We start from the raw sequence: 26,838 nt of genomic DNA, 5'->3' as shown, positions 1-26,838 counted from the left end.
TCCTGGGACCAATTAGGTTCTATTGTCTGTCCCATGCTGGGACCACATAATCCAATCAAGAGCCTTTGTTTGCAGTACCCTTTGTTTGCTGGACCACCAGCCCCTCTCCAGCAATTGGACAGCGGGAAATCTACATCGAGAGCGGCTCTCCCATTGGCCAGCAGGACCACGCTCCCGCCTCAGCAGGGAACTCCTCCTGACTTCATTGGGGCCCAGCCAATCGGAGCAAAGGCGGGAACAGCTGGGCGGGAGCAGGAGTTTCAAAGGATTTCTGTCTATGAAAATGTCTATTTTTTCTGTAATGTATCTCAGCATGACGGATTACCGCATGCTGACATAACTTTCAGCAGATTGAATAAAATTACCATGGTGGCTTCATCTTCAAACCTGGTGAAATTTATTCTGAAACGTTGACTTCTTCACATGCCAGGCACATGGACTCTCAAGCCGGCTGAGTGCCAGTGCCGACTTCTGCTTAACGGACTCAGGATCCGTTCTTGGGTTTCCGGTATCCACGGCCAGGATCTCACCATCCGCAGCAGTTTTAAATTGCTCTATTTTACCGGTATGTGCCATTTAATATGGTGTTTAGAAAGTACTGGGGCCCCATCTACACTGTCACATAACCATGTTCAATGCAGTTAATCTACACTCTGAAAATGTAGATCAGGTGTGTTTCTTTGCCAAGTACTTTTGCATTTTTATATCGCCATTTGTTCAGATTTATTTTTTTATTTTTTATATAAATATGGACACTTAAAAAAATGTAGATCAGGCATGGGCAACCAGCTGTTAGGAATTGTGGGAGTTGAAGTCCAAAACTGGCTGAAGTTTGCCCATGCCAGGTGTAGATCCAGCCTGAGATACCCTGGCAAGTGGGGGATTGAGGTTAAATCAGTTTAATTCTATAGTGTAGACAGGCACTCAAGACTTCTTGGGAAACTTAGTTCAATGGAGTTGGCTGCATTTTTCTAGAAAATCCCTATAAATAACTCCACAAATGAAAAAACAGTGCAGTTTAGCACCACGTTAACTGCCATGGCTCAATGCTATGACATCATGGGAGCTGTAGTTTCTGAAGTCTTAAGCTTTCTCTGCCAAAGAAAGCCGGTTCCATAGCACTGGCAATTAAAAACTGGCGTCAGATCAAGCTTCCCGCCAAGTCTGGTCTTGAGGACTACAGTTCCCAGAAGCCCTTAACATTGGTCAAAGCACCTGAGGCTTCTGGGAGTTGGAGTCCAAAGAATAGGAACCTGGTGTTCTAAACCACGCCCACTCCTCGCGGGGCTGCTCCTATTGGAGGAAAGCGGAGTCCGTGTTCTAAACTCAGCCAGCAAGCCACGCCCCCAGTCAATCCAAGGACACGTCAACGGAGACTTGAAGACCCGGATGCTGTTATTGGCTTCATGGCTTTATTCAGGCCCAAACGTGGCACAGGAAGTAAAGAGTGACTTGGTAGGCGGAAGTCCCGCCTCTTGAGCCTGTGCTTCGTGTACAGTTGCCAGCGAGGACGGAAGTCGGGAAGGGTCAGCCCACGTCGTTCTTTGGTTTTGGAGTAACGAAGGAGGCGGCCATGGCTCCCAAGGGCGGCGGCGGGGCTCGGCAGCAGTCGGAGGAGGAGCTGCTCCTGCAGGACTTCAGCCGCAACCTCTCGGCCAAGTCGTCGGCGCTCTTCTTCGGGAACGCGTTCATCGTCTCCGCCATCCCCATCTGTGAGCGAGCGAGGGAAGGAGGGAGGGCAGGATTCTGGCTCAAGCGGGATGGGACTGCTAGGCCTCAGGCGATAGGCAGTCATGCAGGGGAGGCCTCGCCCACATTGTAGAGCAGGCATGGGCCAACTTGGGCCCTCCAGGTGTTTTGGACTACAACTCCCACAATTCCTAACAGCCGGTAGGCTGTTAGGAATTGTGGGAGTTGAAGTTCAAAACACCTGGAGGGCCCAAGTTGGCCCATGCCTAACTTAAAACCACGAAGAAATGTGTGACCTGCTGTTGCTGTTATCTTTCACCTGTTGGCTATGATGACTATAGCTTCTGGGGCCCCTTCCACACAGCTGAATAAAATCCCATATTATCTGCTTTGAACTTGGATATATGGCAGTGTGGACTCAGGCCCTTTCTACACAGCTGAATTATACCCCACATTATCTGCTTTGAACTGGGATATACAGCTGTGTGCACTCAGATATCCCAGTTCAAAGCAGATATTGTGGGATTTGCTGCCTAGATATTCTGGGTTATATGGCTTGTTGGGGCCCCCAGTGGTATAGTGGGTTAAACTGCTGAACTTGCTGACAGAAAGGTCAGTGGTTTGAATCCGAGGAACGGGGTGAGCGCCCACTGTAAGCCTCAGCTTCCAAGCTAGCAGTTTAAAAACATGCAAATGTGAGTAGATCAATAGGTATCACGCTGGCGAGAAGATAATGTCGCTCCATGCAGTTATACCGGTCACATGATAATGGAGGCGTCTACGGACAACGGCGGCTCTTTGGCTTAGAAAGGGAGATGAGCACGAACCCCCAGAGTCAGACTCGACTAGTCTTAATGTCAGGGGAAAACCTTTACCGTTATGGCTTGTTGGAGATAGCAATCTTCTCAAGCCTCCTCGTTCTAACTTTTTGCCTGGTGTTGGTCTATTTCCTGAAGTGTATGCCTTCTTTGGTTTGCAGTTTTCTTAGCTCTATGTACTTGAGGCTGTGTGAGAGGCTGCAGCCAATGTGATTGGTTCAGTTACTGTTGAGAATGCAGTTTTAAAAAGCATGACAGTTGAAGCTTGAGTCTGTTTAAGTATTGAAGCCAATGTTAGAAGTCAATTGAGGCTTGAGTTCCTTGGAAGTAGACTGTTTAGTTTATTGCCCAATAAACTAAAAGAACACTCTTGAAACTCTACTAACCAATAGGTTATGATCCTAACAGGTCATAATCCTCAATAGGTTGTGATCTTAACAGGTCACATGGCTGTGTGGTAGGACCCCCAGATAGCCCAGTTTAAAGCAGATATTCAAAGCAGTCATATGGCTGTGTGAAAAGGCCCTGGGAGTTTGGACTGTTAGAGTCTAACAACATTGAGTTATTCTTCTATTGTGTTGTCAAAGGCTTTCATGGCCAGAATCACTGTGTTGCTGAGAGTTTTCCGGGCTGTATGGCCATTTTCCAGTAGCATTCTCTCCTGACCTTTTGCCTACATCTGTGGCAAATATGTTCAGGGGTCTGAACAAACTTCTGAGGATGCTTGCCACAGTTGCAGGTGAAACATCGGGAGAGAATGCTACTGGAACATGGTCATACAGCCCGGAAAACTCATGGAAATCCTATTCTTCCATTTTCTCTTGTTCCTTCAAATTATATATCTTTATGGACAATTGTATAGTGTGAAAGTTATTGTAAGTTGTTATACATAAGATTCCTACTCAATTCAGTACTGACTGAAAATGACAGAAAGGGTGACGTTTGTTATATACAAAAGGACTCTCAGTTCCACAGAAAGTAATTCCAAATGTGGTGAAAAGTGACAAAAGTTTGAGTCACATAAGCAAAGTGTACTGGGAATGTACTATTGGCATATGCAAAGAGAAGGTATTATGAATTGTTATTATACTATGTTCTTAAAGAAATAATTTGCAAATCACCTGCTGCGCTCCACTTGTCTAAGAAAACTCTTTAAAATCCACAAAGTTGCCATTTGTCAGTAGACAGCTGGAAGGTACATACATACATGAACATATTTTTATTTAGAAAATGAACCACTAGGTGGCATTTTAAACCTTTTATACTATATTTTTCCTGTTCTGAATGAATGAAGATGTCTTAAGATGAACATAAATTTATTTGACACTCAGCCTGTTGAAGACATGATGTTTGGCCTGCAGTGCCACTTACAGGAGCAGCTCCAAAAACTTTAACCGTCTTCAACATTTTTTCCTTAGGGCTGTACTGGCGAATATGGCACATGGATCTTGTTCAGTCGGCAGTCCTTTACAGTGTAATGACACTCGTCAGTACGTACCTGGTTGCGTTTGCCTACAAGAATGTCAAGTTTGTTCTTAAACACAAGTAAGCATTTGAATAGATTATTTTCCTTACTTACTGTTTGTCTAATGTGATATTGAACTAAAGGAACCTGCTGGTATCCCTTAGCCTACTTTACTGTGGAAATTAAAAACTATTTCAGATCACTCTTGTCATACCATGAAAATTACTTAGCCTTGTATGTTGGGGGGTTTCTGAAGCAGGACAGTTCCAGAATTAAGACAGTTTAGATGCTTTCTTATACAGTGTTCCCTCGCTACTTCACGGTTCACTTTTCACTCCCTCACTGTTTTGTGGATTTTTGATTAATATTAATGTACATATTTATCACTGTATTTTTGCAGTTTTGCAGGTTTTTGCGGTATACAATGGGTTTGGAAGGGGTGGGGGAAAGGGAGAAATAAAGGGAGGGGGGAGGGGAGGGAAGGGTTGGAAATAAAAAAGGGTTATTTGGCATCCATTCTTCTTCTCTGCCGATGTACTGTATGTTGTAACTGCTAAAATAAAGTACAGACTGCATTGTAGTAAGTGGTCTGTGGTTTGCTACTCCTCCACACATAGAATAAATATAGTGTCCCTACTTTGCGCATTTGCACTTATTGCGGGTGGTCCTGGAACATAACCCCCGCGATAAGTGAGGGAACACTGTAACTACTTTTAATTTGTATTTTATTTTAAGTGGACACTCTTTCTTTTGAAAGATACTTTTGTGTGCGCCCCACCTTCAGTACTTGTTGTTGACACATCTTGCTACCATCTGGATGCTCCTGACTATTGTAGTAACTGCTACGGTTACTATTCCATGAGGAATGAATTGGAATTGGATGTGATTTAGCTCATTGGCTTTATGTCTTCACCATATTGGTAGTGGGACTTTCACATCACACAGCAGTTCCTGTTCACTGCCATGCTATAGAACTTCGCCCTGTGTTTTTCTACTAGTAGGACAGCGTATTATGAAATTGATTGCAAGTCTTCATAGCAAAGAGGAATGTAAATTCTTTCCTTTTTTAGAGTTGCCCAGAAAAGAGAAGATGCTGTTTCCAAAGAAGTAACTCGCAAACTTTCTGAAGCAGACAATCGGAAGATGTCACGTAAGGAGAAAGATGAGAGGTAATGCCCCGTGACTGTCCAATATGCCATGCATCCTTAGCTACAAGGCATTTAAATTGCTTCCATTTCCTAAAAATGGAATTTGTCAATGTGGTTTGGGACCCATGTGGAGTCTCTGATTCTTGCAATTTTATGCTTACTGGGTTGATGGCCTGCAACATGCTGATTTTGACTATTGGTATTTCAGATGTCATTGTAGCCTACTTTTTAAAGCAGCTTGGAATTTGTTCTATTTCTGTGGGAGGGTGAGAGCTATATGTCTAATTCACCTTCATTTTATATAACTTGATGCATTAGATACACTTTTAGAAGTCGATTTCCTCAAAAAACATTTCACTAATATTGGCACGAATGCTTGGGTTACCGAACCCTGAGACTGGTATTCTACAGAGTAAAGTTCTCATTTTTTATAATGACAGTAACTCAAAGGAGGAGACCTTACCGTGCTTTTAGAGTCATTTAAAAAATGACTGTGGATCTGAAAGCTAGGAACAAAATTCTCTTTAAAGGTTGCATTGGGAAACCTATCTTGGCTCCTAGTCAGCATTTAAGTACACAGCAGCTGGTATAAATTATGTGATACGAGACTTGAAGAGATAGGTAGGTAGGTAAGTAGATAGATGATACATATGTGCATAGATAAGATAGATCACTAGGACAGCTCATGGATTTGGAGAATTATTTGCAATTTACATGCATTTTCAGATCAATTCTACATTTTCCTCTTTATATGGGTCTGGATTACACCACAAATCCACGACTGACTGAAATTTTGTACTGAACGCATGGCCACAATGTTGTAGTGACACACTAGTTCCTGATCTGATTACTGAAGCCCACTTGTAAAACCAGTCAAATCTCCAGAGAGCCTGTGGTGCTGTTGCTGAGAGGTGTAAACTGGTCCCATCATCCTAGTCTGCAAACACTTAGAAATGAATGCTGTCATCACTAATAGTCAACATGGATTTATCAAAAACAAGTCATGCCAGACTAATCTGATCTCTTTTTTCAATAGAGTTACAAACTGGGTAGATGCCGGGAATGCAATGGATGTAGCGTATCTGGATTTCAGTAAGGCTTTCAATAAGGTTCCCCATGACCTTCTGGCAAACAAATTAGTCAATTGTGGGCTATGCAAAACTACAGTTAGGTTGATCTGTTATTGGTTAATTGAACTCATATGTATATATATACATATGAATGACAGCATCCTAAATGCAACGTGTAATATATGGGGGGGGGGGGAACTGCTACCAATTTGTGCACAAGACTTAGGAACTGTAAATTAGTAATCCCCACCACAAAAATGGAACAGTGTTTCAGCTTTGAGTAACCCAAAAATTTAAGGGGTTGAAAGGTTTTTGAAAAGGTTTTATTAAAAAAATTCACATGCAGTAATAACTTCACTCAAAATAAAACAAAAGAAAAAATCCATAAAGGATAAGAAGAAAGAAAATAATATGTATTTGGTTTCCAACTTAAATATAATTATCCTTTATGGACTGCTATTGTTTAAACCAGGGGTTCTCAAACTGCTTTGTGGAGCCCTTCGGCTCCATGAGTGATAGTGAGGGGCTCCGCAGCACCATGCTGCTTCACATCTCCTCCTCAGAAATGCAGTGAAATTAAAGTTTTGAGCTGCCAAAACAGCGGCAGCAGTGTCCTCCTGGGGCACAAACCATTACTTCACCTCCCTGGGGCTCCACAAGAAACATTTATTTTTAAAAGGGCTCCACAGCTGAAAAGGTTTTGAGAAATTCTGGTTTAAACCCGTGTACTAGTGTTCAACTAAAGTCAACCTGTTGTTCACATTACTCTATAAAAAAACTAATTAAAGCTTCCCAATTTTTCAAAAGGTAACAATTGATTTTTCTTTAATTAAAGTGTTAATTTGTCCATTTCATTTTTGTATGACAGTTTCAATAGCCATTAATCACTCATTGATATGGGTGTATTTCCACTTTTGCAGATACGGTCGTACTGCTGTGGTCATGTATCACTGTGATTTTCTATGTTTCCACCAATTCCCAACAAATACAATTCATTTTTCATTTGAAAACAAACTTTCAAAAAAATGGAATAATGCTGTTTTTGATTTCAGAATCTTTTGGCCAAAATATTTTCAGTCATTTTATTCGATTTCATTAATGTAAGTTCTCCCTGAAAAAATGCTTTTACTTGATTCCCCCCAACAATTGTATGTATGTATGTATGTATGTATAGTATAGTATCTTACAGAAAGAGAAAAAATGCTTCATTTAAGGAAACGTTCCAATATGTCAACATTTTTTAATCTTGAAATGTCTATTTTGTCTGCAGAATTTTGTGGAAGAAGAATGAAGTGGCAGACTATGAAGCCACAACATTTTCTATCTTCTACAACAATACTCTCTTCTTAGTTTTGGTCATTGTTGCTTCCTTTTTTATTCTGAAGAATTTCAATCCCACCGTGTATCCTTTCTTCCTCAAAATTTCAAACAATTCTGGGTAGATAGCTCAGAGAAGTCGCTAATAACAGTTTAAGGACCAGTATAGTACAAATAGGAGCCCCAGTGGCGAAGTGTGTTAAAGCACTGAGCTGCTGAACTTGCAGACCAAAAGGTCCCAGGTTCAAATCCCGGGAGCGGAGTGAGCGCCCGCTTGTTGCTCCAGCTTCTGCCAACCTAGCAGTTCGAAAACATGCAAATGTGAGTAGATTAATGGGTACCACTCCGGCAGGAAGGTAACGGCGCTCCATGTAGTCATGCCGGCCACATGACCTTGGAGGTGTCTACGGACAACGCTAGCTCTTCGGCTTAGAAATGGAGATGAGCACCAACCCCCAGAGTCAGACATGACTGGACTTAACATCAGGGGAAACCTTTACCTTTATCAACAGCAAGCAGGGACAGAAAGTGTGATGTCAGTTTGCTTGAAGCCAGTTAGTGTTGGAGACCAAAAGCTTTAACTACAAATGAATTTACATAATATACATTTACTGCCTCATATTTTCAGCTTTATAGAAACAGTCTCTCTGCAGAAATTCTTCCTTATGTAGATGCTGTAAGTGTATGCAGTTTTTTGTGAATATTTCTGCCAGCAGTATTTTGCAAAGTGAAGAGGTGTTTATATTTGTCCAACCTTGGACAAAGCCCTATAATAGTTCTAAAACTATTACTGTTTTTAGATGTACTGTTGCTTATTCCAGTCTCCTGACCGATGCTGTGCCTGCATGACCTGTATTGGTGTTGGGCATACATGCTCTTGCCACAAATGCAGTTTCCTGTTGGGTTCTTTAGTTAGTATTTTAATTATTTTTCTGTAGATAATAAGGGAAGCAGTATATGAGTTTATTTAACCAGTTCTTTAGTTGGAAGTTGCAAAAGTAACAAATTACTTAAGAGGATTGGTGAATAGATGTCTTGAGTCCAACCTCACTTTTGAGCAGGAATTGCTAGCTAGTCCTGTAATTGCTTCCATGTGTGACCTAAATCTGGTTTCTGGTCCCAACTAGAGAAGCATTGAGATGTGTTTGTGGACATCGTTACCTTTTTAGAAAATTTGATACCAGAGGTAGGAATAAGATGGAAGAACAGATAAATTCTTGCTCCATAACAGAAGAGCAGTTAAAGATGTTTTATTTAGACTTTTGTTAAAAGCTAACGGTATGCACACTCTATCAGGTGCGCTAACAAAAATATGTTAAATGTTCTAGGGACCAACTGAAAGCTTTTTCCATAATGCATCTGGATTTCTCTCCCATCAGCCTCCATTTTTTTGTATGAGTCCCCATTATGGTTCACAAATCTCGATTTTTAATATGCTGTGGGCATCTGGTGAAGCAGAAATTCTGAAGGTAGCTGCTGTTTGCCATACCTGTTGTAAGTATAGTAGAATTGGCTAGATTAGAATTTCATTTTTTTCCAATTCAGTCTTTAGTGTATTGCATACTGTACGATCACTGCTGCAACCTGGCATCATAGGTATCTATTTTTCTAGCCCTTCGCTGTCCTCTCAATTTTGTTGTCCCAAAAACTTTCCAGTGAGACAGGCGGTGAGAGCAGGGAGCTTTTTTGTTAGAGGCTTTGTTAACGATGTAATGTGTGTTCATGTTTTAATTTAGATCAGTTTATTTACTAGCATCTAGAACTTATTGACTCTATGGTGGGCTGGGTAGTATTTCTCAGTATCTGGATTTGACTAGTATGTTTTAGATGCCTTTAAAAAGATATCCTGACAGTTTTTTAGTCATAGTTTGCTCCTTTGTTTTATCCTTGACATGTTGCTTTTTCAGAAACTACATTCTTTCCATCAGTGCTTCATCTGGATTGATTGCATTGCTGTCAACAGGCTCTAAGTAAATGGAATTATTTGGGAAAATGCGTCCTGTCCAATTGCACACAGGTGTAGGAAGGAGGGGCATTGCCTTTTTTATACTTTGAAACCATGATCATTACTTTTTTTAAAGAAGAAATTAGATGGAAAAAGATACTATGAGCTTTGTCTTTAGTTAACAGAACAGAGCTGAGCTCCTCAGATATCCCAGTTTAGGCCCAACACATACCTAAAATATTTCTGACAGTTAAAGCCTCTGTCAGGCATTGGATTTCAGGAACATCAGTTTATAGCTAAGCCTCCTATGTCTGGCATCCTCCAGGAGAAATGTTTGTAATCTGTCAGTGAAACACATCTTGTGGGCAGAAAACAGTAGCCTTGTTCTATAGTATTTTGTAACCATGTTTGAATAAAAGCATGAAAAATAGTCTTTCAGTTTCTTTCTTTTGGATATACCAGCCTTTTGACTTCTGTTCCTTATGGTGAAAACTTGTGTGTGTTTACTCTGTGCACTGTTGTGTTTACTCACTAATAGGTTGCAGTATTGTTACTGAGACTGAGGGTGGTTTTGGCCTTTTGATCTGCAGATACTGGGCTGGCCATAACAGGAACCGAATGCAGGATTAATCAGACCTAAAGGTTATTTTGACTGGCATTATGTTCTTAAATGTTACTGGGATTGTAAGTACTGTTAGTAATTTAATATTTTCTATTAAGGAATATCTTGTGGCATTATTTTTATAACTAAAGTTTTTAAGCTTTGTACTTTTAAAATGTTTTGTATAAACCAAGGACGCATTTGTCTATGATGAGTGCAGTTTTAAACTAAAGCAAGATTAGTTTAAATAGCCTGCCTTCGCTCAATTATTCCCTTTTTAATGGAACTCTTATGTGTCCCCAGGGTTATCCGATAAATGTAATGAAGCAAGATATGCTGCATATATTTCTTTAACAAGATAATCCTTTTACCTCCCCCCTCCAACTTACTATCTGCTTTTTATATTATGTAGAAACAAGGGATAACAGTATAGTAATGAGATGCTAATAAAAGAGAAACATGATTTGGTGATGATATTTGCCTACAGCGGGAGAAGAACATCAGATGAGCAGTGCTCTTTTTACCTTCTGATCATTCTCTTTTTTAAAAAAGAATATAGTTGAACAAGTATGCATTTTGGAAAAGTATTTAAATCCCATAGTGATAACTTTAAGGTATTAGAACCTATGATTGTATCTGTGTATAGACAGCTGCTTGTTTCTTTGAGCACAGTATAAAGGATAATAAATTCACCAAATCATTTATATAATTTTTGAACAACCCTTCAGTTTCATTTTTAGAAATTTGGGGCATTAAACACTTCTAATTAGAAGACACAACTTACATCTGAAAAGGCAATTTAAGAAAATAAGCAAATTCTGCCGCTTGTTAACTACTTGAAGTAAAACTATGTTTTATGGCCACTGATGAAATTCTGGCTACACAATGTCTCATCATGAAGCAATATACATTTTCAAAAGTTCTTCCTTCAGGATGAATTCGCCTTTCTTCTGCAGTGTGCTTTCTGCTTGATGTGATTGTGGAGTCATATGAATTGATTCTCATAGTAATAAACTGAAACAGCTGTGGAATAATTAATGCAATCCTCCTGCTCCAAATTAATGTGTCTGACATCATAATTTAGGTGCACAAATTGCCTTTATTATGTCCAAGCAGATAGAAAGCAGAATCTAGTATACAGCTGCTGAATTCATTTATACAGATCACTGATTTGATTAAACACAATAGAAGGGGAAAAGAGAGAACTATTCCTTAAGATTCCAGCGCCTTCTGTAGTAAGCTCTGTTCATGAAAGTTGCAATTGTAGGGAATGAGTGAAATAGAGGGGTTGTGTTTCAGAATCAACAATTGAGCCCTGTGTGTTCAGGTACTACTTTACTGCTTACTAAAAAGAAAGAATACCTTCCATGTACATGTTGCTCTGTTTATTTCATTGGCGGGAGAAATCTTTGGTAAAGGATTCACATTGTGTGATTATTGCCATTGAAACAAACAGCGGAAAACAGGAAGGAAGTATGGGCTGATCCTGAGACCATATGAGTAGCATAAGGAGCATGGTCATAAAATAGTGGCATAGTGGATTTTCTTCCACAAGGGGGAACTAGGAACCTTTGTGTACAAGGAGCCCTGCTATTTGTCTTAGCCAGCAAGGGGAACTGATGCATTAAAGCAAGAAGAGGCTATGCTATGTGCAGTTGAAGATATTCAACATGCTGGATCATTTGACTAGACTGACCTGGACCTTGTAATACTCCCATGTTGTTTCTGACATGTTGACCCTAAGGCTAAGATAGCATGTAGGGTTTTTTGGGGGCAAGATTTGCTCAGCGGGGCAATACCTTTGCCTTCCTTTTAGGCTGAGCGAGCATAACTTGCATATGGTCATCCAGTGGGTTTCCATTACTGAGCAAATATTAAAACTGTGGTCTCCAGATTCATGATCCAATAGTCAAACCACTACACCATGCTGGCTCACAAAATGCATAAAAATTATATGCATGCAATGGTAGAGACCCATGTGAATCAAGAGAAGCTCACATGGGAATGCACCATATATGCTTACCACAATGACATGCAGCAATTTTCTCTAGTCTTTTCCTTCTCTTTTGGACTATAACTTCCAGTGTTCCTCAGTATAGGCCGTGATAGCTGTGGCTGATGGGAGGTCACATTCCAAATTTGGAGAGAGCTATCTGCACTATGCTTATGCTCTGTATATTACTATTTTTAATCAGGAGCTGGAACTGCAGCCTGTGTAAACTGAAGTGCATCATATTCACTGCGAATGTTAACAAATCCACAGAACAGAGCTAGCAGTTTTCATGCAGTATTTTCTGGCTTCTAGCCCTACTGCTGCAAAAGGACAGGAATATCAATATAGAGGAATGTTGTAGAGGCAGCAAGATACAGGGGCAAAACTAGTAGGAACAATGTTTCTTTCCAGATTTTGTGGCCTTGATGAATTTAACTCCAATTTTCACCTGGGGAAGGATGGATTTCCCTAGCTGCAATATATTCTTCCCTGTCATATGATGCATGGGAAGGGTGTGTGTGTGTGTGTGTGTGTGTGTGTGTGAATGCTCAAATGGACAACAAAAAGCTATTAGCTTTACAAAGGGGAGACATAGTGATAGAACTGATCTGTTGATGTGTATGAACAAAGTTCATAATTTTGGATGGAGCCCCCGATGGTGTAGTGGACTAAAGCCTTGTGACTTGAAGGTTGGGTTGCTGACCTGAAAGCTGCCAGGTTCGAATCCCACCCGGGGAGAGTGCGGATGAGCTCCCTCTATCAACTCTAGCTCCATGCGGGGACATGAGAGAAGCCTCCCACAAGGATGGTAAAAACATCCAGGCGTCCCCTGGGCAACATCCTTGTAGACGGCCAATTCTCTCCAGAAGCGACTCAAGTTGCTCCTGATACTAAACAAAATAATAATTTTGGATTCATCTTGGGGGTTGTAGCTAGTAGAGATCACCTGCTCATCACAACACTGATTGCTATACCCATTTGTTCCCTGCAAAAGCTTTTGGCATGTTAGAGTGTGCAAGAAAGCTAACGAGACTTCATGGCACACCTCTGGTATGGACAGCTTAGTAGCAGTGAATCCTTATCAGCCAGCACAGGGTAGCTGAAAACCACAGTGGTCATATGTTATGAGCTGTGACCAAGCAGGACTCACTGCTGCCGTGATCATAAAAAGTTTACCAATGACGAGGAGGAGAAAGACTGGATAAAAATCTTCGCTGAGATTTCATTCAATTATGATGAATTATTCACAAATTGGCTTTCTGAAACCCACACAATTGAAGTGTACAACTGATACCTGCATAAAGGTGTGAAGAGGAGAACACACACCTTTCTCATTTGTGCATATCTGCTCTTTGGAAATTTTACAACTCTGCACATTATATACAATTATAATACATTATATTAGTTAAATTTAACAAATGGAAGCTGCACTATCTCTGTCTACAAACCACCAAAGGAAAACTAAGTTAAAGTAAAAGAACACTGAAAGATGGCAGGAGTAATTCTTGTTCAAGTTCAGCCTACCAGATTTGATGACTCTTTCAACCTGATGTTAGTCATCTTGATGCAGTGGAGGTTTTTATTTGCGCTGTGTGTAGCATCAGGAAAAATAATGAGATTGCAGCCTCTGTCTTAAAACAATTGCACAGTAGATGCTAGATACAATCCAGCCAAAGTTTTAAAGTCTTATTGTAATAGGAATGCAATGGATGTTCATTAGTTTATTCAGCTGAAAAACCAAAATAGGTATATTTGATCAAGAAGAACAAGACTGATTTTGTCTGCAAGCTAATATTATCTGGAAATTAGCTCTATCTAACTCTAGGATTTTCTTGCTTGGTAGCACAATCCTTGGTAGCATACAACCTCACTTCTCCAACTGCTACTTAAATATAAAATCCTGAAATAACCTATGGACATGGACCCAAACCTTGCTTCTAAATGGAAAGCCCTTTTTCAGCTGGAGTGCAAACAAGACTAGTCATTTAGAATTCAGCATAAAAATACAAATGGGAAAACCAACAAAAATTAGAACTTGCACATCCTTCAGATAAAGCTCGAAGATTCTTTACACTAGAAATTGCAATTTTATTTTACCCTAAGCCTTTTAAACAGTTTCTGGCTTTTTGTTCACTGAAAAAATATATCTGTACATCCCTCTTTTGATTTCCAAGTACCTAAAGCTTAGAAATCTTGTATTGTTTCTTTACATGTATATTTTCACTGCATAAATGAGAAGTATCAAGAGAAAAAAACGAGCCACTAATAGGTGTGCAATTTACTCGGAAGTTCCCTTACATAAGCCGGAGGCCAATAGCTAAAGAGCTGCTTCCGCCAGCGGAATTGGGGAGAGGAGGGGAGATAATTCCACCCCTTTCTTCCTAAAAAACCTGCTCTAGAAAGCAGGCAAACCCTCGAACAAGATTCCGATGCTCCTGAGTGTTGCAAGGAGGGGGTTGTGGAAGGGGGGGGGGGGGATGCAAAGAGGAAGAGAAAAAAGTCTGGTCATTGGCACACAGCTGGATCGAGGCCATTGCTACTGTCTGCTCTACATTGCTTAACTCATTTCAATGACGTTTGAACCTGAGAAGGTCCCATTCAGTTGTGCTCATTGAATGGAGTCAGAGCTGAATCCAGATTCTTGAGTTTCAAGGAGGAAAAAAGCAAAGATGATCTCGGTTATTTAGGGAGATCAGCCATGGTTTTGAATTTTGGTGAAGCCTACCACCTTGAATAATCTAGTAAATCATAGAGACTGCTGAATAATTCTGACTGTAACTGGATAGTATTGACTCAGTACTGTACAAGGTACAGAGTGCTATTTTAGCCATGCAGTCCGGTTTAATCATGCAATGCTTTAGGATCTGTAGTCCTTCTTGCTGAAAGGTTTGTTACCCAAAATATTATCAATCTCGTTCACAATGTGGGATGTCATCTTCGGAAGAACCTGTGAACATAAGATGCACACATTTGTTTTATGTGGTATCATTTTTAAAAAATAAATAAAAATTCTGTTCTAAATGAGACTTACACATTTATAAATGTAAATGGTATAGACCAGAGCTTTCCAAATATTTCATGATGGTGACACACCTTTTTAGACATGCATCATTTTGTGGCACAGTCATTTAGTTTTATTAGCAAACCAGAGGTTAAACAAACCCCTTATAAGAGATACGGGCAGTTACATAAATTCTAATAATAAAATGTATGGAGGACACCATATCTCATGAAAATATTTGTATAGTTTTAAAAAATATGATTTATTGCTTATTTCACAGAGTTTTCTCATTACATTCACAAAACACAACTACACACTGCAGCCGACACACTAATGTGTAGCAGCACACAGTTTGGAAAGGTCTGTTATAGACATTTAAATAAAATTGCTTCTATTGAGCATTACTTTTGCACGAAGAGAGGCATTTTTACTTGCCTGTATGGCACCAAGATTCTCTATTAGTTGATCGGGGTTGGAAGAGCCAAGGAGAACGGAACTTACACCTTCGTTACGTAGACACCATGCTAGGAATACAGAAAGCAGATGGCTGTCATCCATGGTGAGCAGTATAATCCAGGGTCCCAATTCATTCAGTGGTCAGAAAAATCTATCAACCCTCACCCAAACCTCAAGTGATATGAAGTCGGATCTGCTTAAGGTATCTTGATTGCACCATGTCTAGATTACTGTAGTACACTCTTAAGTGACTCTGCCTTTGGAAACGGGGAGTCCAAAATGTAGCCATCTTCCTGACCAGGATTAGTTACAAGGATAATACATTTCCCCCATTGAAACAACTTCACTGGTTGCCAGCATTTTTCTGTGCATAATTCAAAGTGCTAATTATCACTTTAAAGCTCAACAGAACTTGGGTTCAGACAATCTGAAAGACTTATCTCCCTATGAACCAGCCCAAGTTGTGGGATCTTTGGGAAAGGACTTTCAGTCCCACCAGTATCCTAAGCCTATTTGATGAGGTCAGGCCTCATTTGGGCACCACAATTCAAGAGAGACATTGACAAGCTGGAACATGTCCAGAGGAGGGCAACTAAAGTGATCAAAGGACTGCAGACCATGCCCTATGAGGAGTGCTTAAAGAGCTGGGGGATGTTTATCCTCCAAAAGAGAAGGTTGAGAGAGATGTGATCATCATGTTTAAGTAGTTGAAATGATGTCATAAGGAAGAGGAAGCAGGTTTGTTTTCTGCTGCTCTAGAGACTAGGACTCTGAGCTATAGGTTCAAATTATAGGAAGAGAGATTCCACTTGAACATTAAGAAGAATTTCCTGAGCTGTAAGAGCTGTTCAGCAGTGGAATTCTCTGCCTCTCTGTGGTGGAAACTCCTTCCTTGGAGGCTTTTAAACAGGCTGAATGGCCATCTGTCAGGGGTGCTTTGATTTTGCTTTTCCTACATGGCAGGGAGTTGGATTAGATGGCCCATGTGGTTTCTTCCAACTCTGTTATTCTACAATTCTAGGACCCACAGGATAAGACTTATTTAGGCAAGTCTCTGACTTTTAATCACTTTTCACTTCACTTAGGCGATCACATGGTAGCAGGTTGCTTGGAAGTGATATACTGTGCTTTTATCTTGTATCTTTCAGTTATACATAAGATCCTTTTTGAACTATTTTAATCATGTGCCCTTTGGATATCATTGTAATTTAATTTTTCTTAACTTTTTTAAAATACATTTTAATTAAACTTTTATTTTGTATATTGCTTTGCATCCCATGCTGGATAAAAATAGGGATAGAAATGAAATCAAAGAATAATACGCCATTTTACTGAAGTCTCAAATGGTGCCATCTAATAATATATATTAAAGTACATAGGAATCTAAGACATCCCAAGTTAGCAGGTATGATATTAAAGATCCTCAAGGTCTTCCCATCAATAGCAGAAATAGGTAAGGAAGGAAGGAAAGAACAGAACTAAATTCATGGCAACTGAAAACAGATGTTCTGGCATAGGCTGGAATCCTCCAAGACAGTTATGAATGTGTAACCTGCTTTAAATCTGCTTTATGGGCCACAAAAGTGTCCCAATCCTCACTTAAGGGAAAGCAGCCACAGCAATAGACAGGGGTCTATTCTCCTGTCACTCAGGAAGCAGCTGGATGACGTTTTCACCCCACAATGTTAGGGGATTGTGACAAGTATCCCATTTCTGGCTATCACAATGGAAATTGCTTGTACAAGGCAGTGAGATTGTTAGCCACTTCCAAAGTGATAGGAAAACAGATTTCTTAATCACAGCATCTGCTGACTGGTAAGTGGAAATTGATGGAATGGGGTTCACTATGTGGCTATGTAACTACCATAGTTTAAGGGTTCCAGGCATCAATGTTATTACTATGCAGTTGAAGGGGATAGGTGATTTGAAACCTATTCTGTCTATTCTACTCTTCCTTTATTAGCATTCTGTTCCGTGCTTTATTTATGAACTATCCTTTATTTTCAGCCAAATTGTAGATTTTGAGATGTTTATTTCTTTGCTGGTTTGCAAAACAACATCATCAGATATTTTATTGTAAAATTATTCCTACAATAACTGCATTAGGATATTGGGGGGGGGGATTATCTGTCAGGGACAGGAATTATTCTTCTAAGTCTACCTGAACTTCATAAGATGATTTATCATCTCCCACCCCATCATTTATATGAAACATTTAGATGGTGTCTTTTGCAAGGCAGGAAAAGACAGCACAGTTAAAAATGACAAATGGCCTCTCTTGAGTTTTCGTGCTGCGTTAGCGGTATTTCAGCCGCCGGAGTCAATCATGGCCACACAGCTGTTGGGAGGGAGGCATGCCCCCAGAAGAGGAATTCAAGTAAAATAGCTGTCCTGCTCATGATTATTTCATAGCAATTGTCAATCCAGCTTTGTAGCCGTTGCCAATAAAAATGGAGGCGATTTTCACCTAAAGGGCAAAAATGCTACATGGTCGTTGGATGACTTTGTATTACATCAGTGTGGAAATAGCCTCTCAGCTACAGTGCGTGAATACAATATTTATTGCTTTTATTTATCCCATTTCATTGGTTTTTAATTTGTCTCATGTTCTAATAAATCTGTTTTATGACTCAGTGTGATTTGGCTTACTTGATTTTATCTCTAAATTCCTAGATTTCCATGTTTTTAAGAGAAAGGCATGATAAGCAGTAAAAAGTATTGGCAGAGAGAGAGAGAAATTGCCAGTTAATGCACACGGTTGGTAATCCATTACCCAATTGCAATGAATGATGTGCAAAGGTAAAGTGTCCTGTATGTGTGTGCCTTCAAGTCACTTGTTCCTTTATGACAACCCCCTTAAAGATCATAGGGGTTTCTTTGGCAAGAAATCCTCAGAAGTGGTTTTGCCAGTCCCTTCCTCTGAAATATAGCCTACAGCAGCTGGTTGGTGGCACATAAAGGCAGTATGTCCATTGTGTCCTTTAATATGCTGCTATATACAGAGTGGTTTCACACATCTGCAACTCTGCTTATGGCACTTTCAGTTGGAAAGTACCATTGTCCCCAAAACAATGTGTAAATCATTAGTGGTCCTGCTGCAGTCTCCAAACAAGTCTTGTAGATCAAAGAATGATATTTTACAATAAATCAAGATTATTCTGAATTTCATTTTGACCTTATCTTGACATTGCGACATGTCTGAGCATAGTGTATTTCCCCCTCTTTGTTTTATACTTAGACATTCTGAAGCTTCCCCGGTTACCTGCATTTCTTGTTTTATTACGTTGATTATTACTTGTTTTTCAACTTGGTAGAAATTATCTAATTTCACATCACAGCTGCCTAAAGTGGAAAGCTGCTCTAGAAGGAACTGTCACTTTGGATGTACCCATTGCAACCCACAATATTCCCCCAGGAGAATGTCCTTTTAAGTTATGTTTCATTCGGGGACTTCTGTGGAAGTTTGAGTTATGTTTCACTCAGGAAAGTAAGAAAATTACTTGGTGCTTCAGGAGGTGAGTCAAAGATTTTGTTTGTATTCATACTGCAATGGTCACACAATACTACAAACTTAACATAATAGTACAGAAGGAATTGACTGATAACAGGAGTATAACTATTTGGGGGTATTAAACAAAATAAGGACATTGATTCTCCAAAATAAGAAATCTGTACCTACAAATGAAAATTTCTTCAGTCTCCAAAATTCTAGCCTTGTAGAGTGAGACAGTGTAAGTCATTCATACTTAAATTCTTATAACTGTTATGCATTCCCTTGGTGTCTTTGCCTACTTTGGATGACTGGGCTATTTTTCTAAATGCCCAACATGAAGCTTTACGTTACTTCAATGCTAGAAATGTAAGAACTGGGAAATTTTATTGGTGGGCAGAATAGTCATTTGAAGGACAAGACTCTTACCCTTTCCTTCCTGTGAGAAATCAAGATAACATATTTATTTAAAAATATGAAACCTTTTATACACATTCAGATGAAAAAGTTCCCACAGGAGAAACAGTTGGGAAAACTGCCCCAGTCAAACATCAAGAGCACTCAAGACCTGAACAATAAGGCATAGAGACAGAGAGGATTCCAAAATTTCTCACCAACGGCTAGCTGAGGTAGTGTGCATCCAAGGCGTTCAGCAATTGGAAAGAGATCTTTCAGCTTTGTTTGCTGCTTTCTCCCGTCCTCACTCACAATCTTCTCCTTCAACCACTGGTAGCACTGGGAGCATGAAACACAATTGGGATATTACAAAACCAAACCCACTAATCCAATCGTGAACATATTATTCAAATAATTCAACCGTAGCCATTATGATTGTAAGTCCAAACTTGAAGAAATTAGTTTCTGAAATACAGCTCCTGAAATCTGGGTGATTCTAGAAACTGTCGCCACAAACCCAAAGGTGTAATTAAATTCTGTCCACCCCAATGAATTTCTCCCCCAAGTCTCTAATTTTCTTGCACTGTAAACAATGAGACACTGAAAATCCTTCACACTTCCAACAATTATACATTTGTTGTGTTGACATTCCTTTGCCATCTTTCACACCTCTCTTGTTTTGGATGCTAAATTCCATTTCTAAATGCTCAGCTGACATTTTAAGCTGCAATGCTAGAAGTTTAGGGATGGACAGAAAATTTCACTGGAGGGAGCAGATTTTTTATTTGCAAGACAATGCCCTCATTTTACCCCACACATCTTCCCAAACCTTACGTTTTTCTAAGCTCTGACTTTAGTTCTTGCCTTCAAGGAGGACCACTGCCCTTTTATAGGCTTATTAAACCATAATTCTGTTAATGATGCTGTCTATGGACATCAGCTGTGTACTATCTGAGCTGAGGCTATTTCACTGCCAATATCATCAAAAGCAGTCATGCTTACCACAAGATGTTTGAGGAGACTGGCAATGCAGCAAATCATAGAGCAGCAGGGATGTGTGTGTATTTTTCCTCAAATCCCCTGTTAACTTATGGTGACCTCATGCATTTTACATTGTTTTCTTAGGCAAGGAGTATTCAGAGATGGTTATCAGCTCCTCTCTCTGAAATATAGCCCACAGCATCTGGTTTTCATTGACAATTTCCCATCCAAGTACTAACTAGGGCTGGTCCTGCTTAGATTCCAAGATCGGTCAGGGGGCTCTTGCCTTAAAAGTATTTCGGCTCCTCTCGAGTAGATCTTTTATTTATTTTACTTTTCACAGTAGCTGTAGGCACGAACTTGCTATAGAAATGTGCTGATCCAGAAATGCTTCTGACGAGGAACCCACTCTTTGTGCAAATGCATCAATGCTAGACTTAGGAGCAAGGCAGCTATTAACTACCACATGTTTTTGCAGCTCTGAAGTACATGCAGAATTTGAAAAGTTCCTAAACTTCTTTCCAATCCTGCTTCATCCATTCTTAAAACCCACCATGTATTTTCTGTTCGCCTAAAATCTTGAATGGAATCAATAGAATGAACAAGAATAGATTGAGGTTTTTTTTAAAAAAAAAAAAAAAAGAAAAAAGAAAGAAAAGAAAATAGCTGCTGATAACCTGCATTGAGAGATAGAGGTCAGAGATGTATCTATGATGTCTCTTGTTAATTTTCAAAATCCTACCAAAATCTTAACACACCCATCCCCATCACGGCTCTTCAAAGTTCTGGAAAGCTGGGTGGTGAATAATTATATGTCCAGTTCTCTCCTGGTCATGGGTTATACTGAAAAAAAGCTGAGGAGACCCTACCGATCTTATCAGTCTCTTGGGTCTGTCACAGCACACTCCACAACCAGGAGAGAAATTGATACATCATTCACTGCTCTCTGGCATTAGAGAAAGCTGTGCTGGGAGTGGAGGCTGAAAAGTTTTTAAGAAGGCTGTGACGGCGCGAGTGGCGCCATCTATATGTCAAACTATAAGTTTCAAGATTTGAATTGTTGTATCATGCCTGATTTTGCCTTTACCCTGTAAATGTAGTTGGATTGGTTATTTATATCTGTCAATCAATGTTGTTTGTACCTGTTATATTGCTCACTCAGCAAAACTGTTTGGCTCCACCTCTTCCTGGAGTAGGACTGTGTTTCCTCCTTTTCATTCCACTCTATCGGATGGACGTGAAAGAGAGGCTTGGCTCTGAAAGCCCTTCAAAAGTTACCTCTCAGCACCAATTCTGAGGTTCTTACCCTTGGGACTCACACTTCATGTTCAGGGCCAACCTGAACAACGTTGAGGAGTCTCAAGCGCCTTCACATCAGTCCTTTGGCAACAGAGGAAGACTCTTGTCTTCAGATATAGGTCATTGGACTGAGGCTGAGTTTGCTCCGGCATTCACAGCCAAAGAAAGAGGGATCTGGACAAGCTTCATGGACTTAAACAACCAAAGACTGTAATGTATATTTTCTTTTACCCCCTTTGTGAAGAATAAACCCAGTTTTTGAGTTAACTACAGTGTTTTGGTCCTTGGGAGTTCCAGTTTCCCTAAAGGAGGGCAAGAAGCAATCCCCTGGGGAAAGATGTCACGTCCATGCCTCTTTCACTAAGAGTTTACAGCCCCAGGCGCGACGGCACAAAGGCACTTTTGATTATTGGAATTATGCAATGACTGTAAGTATAAACTGGGATAATTGCAATGTTGTAAGTCAACATGTCACATTGATTACAGTGCTAAACTACACCTCTGGAAACAAGACTTTGAATCCATGCTTAGCTATTAAACCTACTAAGTGGCCTTGGGCAAGTCATACTCTCAGATCCTCAGAAGGAGGCAAACCAGTACTGAACAAATCTTGGTAAGAAAACCATATGATACCCGTAAGTTGGAAAAAACCTCGGAAGGTACACCACTACCACCACCACAACAACAACAGGCTTATGACACTGTAATTACTGAACACTACTCCATTAATTTAGGCCTTTCCTTCCTGATAAAAGGAAAATTTGCAATTGTCACAATAATTATTTTCTGCATTTAATTTTACTCTCTACTCATTGTTTTATTTACAATTGCAACATACCTACCCTACCCCTATGCAACTGTTTGTATTATGTATTATATATTAAGGATGCAAATCTATGCTTATTACGTATAAGAATGAAATGTCATTGGCGGAGTCTGTGAGTTTTTCTCCCCTGCCCCCGTGTCCCCCATCCCCATGATTCAGATTTTAGGACTTTTTAAATGAAAAATTTGCAGAGGTTTTTTAAGGCAATATACTTTTTATGACATGTGGATTTTGAAAAAAAACCTGGATTTTTGCACAAAATGCCATTTTTGGGCTGTTGTGCAAGGGTGAAAAATGGATGGTAAGACTGCATAAAGATACCCTTTCTCAATGAGGATAAGAAAATATGTGGATTTTTTTGTATCATGTATATATATATAGAATAAACACACACTATAAATGCTGCATAACATATCTAATAAAGTGGGTTACTATTCTCAAAAGCTTATGTCATAATAGATTTGTTAGCAAGGGTCTGCCAAGTTTTGTTGTTTTGTTGCATCCAACTATCACAGCTTGTTATTGTGTGCCTTCAAGTCATTTACAATTCACTGAATTTTATTTGTAGCTGAAAAGCAAAAAGATCTGTACTTGTTTAATTGATAGTCTATGCAATAGTAAGCTCTTTTAAGTACACACAGGATTATATCGTAGAGGATTCCTGAGGGAGGATTCACTGAAAGAAATACATTTTAGAATTTCTATAGAAATGAACAACTGTAACCTATGGGTGCTGTACATATCATTTGAATATTTGGGGGAAATTGTTGGTTTTCTACATCAGATAACTTGAGAAGCACTGTTTTAAAGAAAACTGGAAAGGTTTCTTCTGTTTCAACATTATCTATATTTTAGAAGGTAACCCTAAACTCTGGCAACAGGCATTTTTTTCTTTCCATTTCAGTTTGTTATACCAAACCTTATTTGTTTCTGTATTCTTTGCAGCAAGCTGTGTTCCCTGAATTACCCAATTCCTCAGTGAGGATTTCTGGCTGCTTTAGAATGTATTGAGCCCTGTTTTTTCACCCTAAAGCACGTCAAAGTTCAGCCTCACCCTCGAAGTAGTTTTAGTATTTTGTTAGTAAAACACCTTCCATTCAAATGACAAATGACTTTTTGGCTGCAAATAAATTTGGCTGCTTGCTACTAACAGAAAGAATTTTATTCAGGGGCTTTTCACCCACAAGCCTGTAATAAATTTGAAGTATATTATCCTGAAGTGCTCTTTCCCACAACATCGAAAGAACATTTATTCACCCAGAATTGTTTTCCAAACAATGCTATTTGCACCTTCAAGGGGTTCCAGAAAGCATCTATCAGGGATACTTAAGGAGAAAACTCTTACAAGATCTATTCTCTCTCTTTCCCTGTTTTCCTATATGCAGTTCTCTTTTCCTGTATGTAGGAAAGAACAATTCTAGCCCCAAATTTTATTATATGGCCCAAAAGTCCAGAGCTGAGTTTGGGAGTTACTTTTTGGACTACAACTTTCAGATATCCTAATTAGCATTAAGCATTGTGGGATCTTTAGTCCAACATTTTTTTTTCTGCTCTGCCTAAGACATTTTCTCTTTCCTTCCTTCCCTCCCTCCCTTCCTTGCTAATCTGGGATCATTTTGCTTGCTTGTCAGAAACAAAACAGCCTCTTCACAAGCTAGGGTATCATGTTGCCATTGTGGCTGAATTGTGTAAGGACTTAGGCTTCATCTACACCACTGATTCTCAACCTGGGGTCCCCAGATGTTTTTGGCCTACAACTCCAGCCACTTTACCAGCTGTTGGGATTTCTGGGAGTTGAAGGCCAAAAACATCTGGCGACCCCAGGTTGAGAATCACTGATCTACACTGTAGAAATAATGCAATTTTACTCTAACTGCCATGGCTCAATACTATGGAATCGCAGGAGTTGTATTTTGGTGAGGCACAAATGTTCTAAAGACTCCCATGATTCCATAGAATTGAGTCATGGCAATTAAAGTGGTGTCAAACTTCATTAATTCTATAGTGTGCATCTACCCTCTATTTACACACAGGAATTATGTCCTTGCAATACAAATCTTCACCCATTTGTTCTTGTGTGACTTCAAGACATTTCTGAATTATGACAACTCTAAGGGTTTTCTGGGGCTGAAAGTTTACGACTTGCCCTGAGTCACCCAGTGGGTTTTCAAACCTTGGTCTCCAGAGTCATACTCCAACATTCAAACCATTATGCCACAATGTCTCTCTGAGAAATGAAGGCTAAAAGGCTCTTCTTTTCATAAGAAGCCAGTTTTATTCTTCTCTTCCAACTCTGAGCTGTTATCCCCACACATTCTGATACTACAGTGAACTCAGAAAACCCTTTCCTCTTAAGCATGGGAGAAGTAAGTACCTTTAGAGATGCCCTTGAACTTTCAGGAATTCCATTGGCGTATTTCCCTGAGATAATCCCACAGGCCAGCGGAGACCATGTCATTGCTCCAACGCCTAAAGAACAATCAATAAGACGAAATGACACAAAGACAGTGTGAAGCCAACATTGCAAATCTACCAGACTGGAAAATGTGTGGCACCCAAATCCTGCTGCATTGCAATTCCAGAATCCATAAGCCGAAGAGTCAATGGTGAGACCTTGGGCATGCTACCCTCTCTCAGCTGAGAGCAAGGCAACGGCAAAAGTATGCTGCTATATCCAGACAAAAACAATGCTAAACAAAATGCATTGTACTCATGTGCCTTTGAGTCATTATGATGAATCCAAAGTAAACCCATCATGTGGGTTCCTGGGCAGAAATTGTTCAGAGGAGGTTTGTTTGTCTATGAAGCTGAGAGAAGGGGTACTGAGTGGTTTCCATGGCCAAGTGGGGATTCAGACCCTTATCTCCCATTATCCAGTCCAAAACCTCAAACCACTACATCTCACTGGCTCTCACAGTAATTATTACTAATGGGAATAAAGCTGTCACTAAGCTTCCAACATGTCTTTCAGTTCCACCACCTTCACAAATGTAGTTATTGGGGACATGGAATAGTAGGTAAGATTTTCCTGATGCTTTTATGTTAAGCCGCTTTGTGTCTCCATCAGGGGAGATAACGTGGGGCATAAATACAGTAATAATAATAATAATAATAATAATAATAATAATAATAATAATAATAATACAGTATTAATAATAATTTCTTACATGCCGTGCAACCTGTTCTGTACCCCCAAAACGATCCTTCTGCCTTCAAGTGGAATGGTGGATACTATCACATCTCCAGCATTTACCTAGTACACTTCTTAGTGCGTACACCCGGAACTAGAAAAAAAGCCCCTCATGGGAAGTAACATGTCTTGGACAAGGTCCGTTTCAGCTCTGATTTGCTTACCATATACCACTGTGTCCCTGTCTTGTCATGGTGGTATAATAATAATTAATTGTAGAATAAAATTAAGAGTGCAGCCAAGAATACATGCTGTCAGTTACCTCTTTACATGAGGATAATTGCTCCTGGCAAGAAACTAATTGCACTACTGATAATTACTGAACAGCAGGGGCTGTGAAACATTTTGGAGTCTACACCCTTTGCATTAAAATGATGCATTTCCCCAGAGCCATGCAGTCTTCAGACATTACCTATTTTGTGGTATAATTCCGGCAACTGCACTTCCACTTTCTCCCTTTGGAAAAGGTGATATTCAGCTTGTTCACACACAGGGGGAATCATATTAAACTGTCTTGCCACAGAATAGGCTTCCTGTTGAGAATCAGCAGCAAAAGAATAGCATGTTAGCAGACATTTCTCCTAGGGAATATAACAACACATTAATCAAATCAACCCTTCCTCCTTCCCAAGTCACGCATATTTCAGATCCATTTATTAAGACTGCAGTCTTAAATCTTGGTCATTCACCAATGAGAAATATTTTATCAACCAAAGGCTTTCCCCTGATTAACTGGGCAGCAGCCTTTTAAAACATTTAAAAAAATTTAAATACAAGTCTTTTAAAGACCGTAGATGAAAAATGGCATCACGGAAGAAATAATTTCTCCTGAGTGACACAGTATCATTTAGAAACACCTGCATCCATCACGTAAAAGCAAAGAAAGCTAGAAAGCATTTTTGTTAGAAATATTTTTCTTCTGTACAAATGTATGGCATTTAATCAATTAACTAAGTTAATTGTCTAAAACTCTACAGATGAAGTGACTTCCTTAATTGGGTGACAGCCTTCATTTTATGGGTAAGAATCTGGCAGACAGAGAAAGACTTCCACAATTTCTTATAAAGCAAGAGCTTGCACGCGTCTGTGATTTGGTGACATTTTCTTTCTTCTTTGTTAAAAAATATCTACCCACTTGGCCTAGTACTTAATC

The 26,838-nt window shown here is 39.7% G+C and overlaps 2 protein-coding genes across 4 annotated transcripts in view; one reads left to right on the top strand and one right to left on the bottom strand.

Annotated features, from left to right (window-relative positions):
- Positions 1-1,387: 1,387 nt before the first annotated feature.
- ssr3 (signal sequence receptor subunit 3) lies at positions 1,388-9,882 on the top strand. 2 transcript variants are annotated; one of them, XM_062976697.1, is made up of 5 exons: positions 1,424-1,712; positions 3,926-4,052; positions 5,043-5,141; positions 7,461-7,592; positions 9,415-9,882. In XM_062976697.1, the coding sequence occupies exons 1-5, from the start codon at positions 1,574-1,576 to the stop codon at positions 9,479-9,481; spliced, it is 564 nt and encodes a 187-aa protein (XP_062832767.1). In that variant the 5' UTR covers positions 1,424-1,573; the 3' UTR covers positions 9,482-9,882. The 2 variants fall into 2 exon arrangements, with proteins under 2 accessions (XP_062832766.1, XP_062832767.1); XM_062976696.1 differs by lacking the exons at positions 7,461-7,592; positions 9,415-9,882 and adding an exon at positions 6,157-7,447 and having other exon boundaries at positions 1,388-1,712.
- A 1,250-nt stretch (positions 9,883-11,132) lies between these two features.
- The window catches only part of kcnab1 (potassium voltage-gated channel subfamily A regulatory beta subunit 1), a 205,447-nt gene continuing 189,741 nt past the window's right edge, over positions 11,133-26,838 (bottom strand). For both annotated transcript variants that reach the window (XM_008106126.2, XM_003218175.3), the window contains exons 10-14: positions 26,098-26,218; positions 24,870-24,964; positions 19,608-19,728; positions 15,483-15,571; positions 11,133-14,993 (exon numbers count right to left, since the gene is read on the bottom strand). In XM_008106126.2, coding sequence (XP_008104333.1) covers positions 14,904-14,993; positions 15,483-15,571; positions 19,608-19,728; positions 24,870-24,964; positions 26,098-26,218 — 516 coding nt within the window. In that variant the 3' untranslated portion in view covers positions 11,133-14,903. The remainder of the gene's footprint in view (positions 14,994-15,482; positions 15,572-19,607; positions 19,729-24,869; positions 24,965-26,097; positions 26,219-26,838) is intronic.

Source organism: Anolis carolinensis, chromosome 3, assembly GCF_035594765.1.
Source record: "Anolis carolinensis isolate JA03-04 chromosome 3, rAnoCar3.1.pri, whole genome shotgun sequence".
NCBI lineage: Eukaryota > Metazoa > Chordata > Lepidosauria > Squamata > Dactyloidae > Anolis > Anolis carolinensis.
This window is presented reverse-complemented; position numbering and strand designations above follow the sequence as displayed.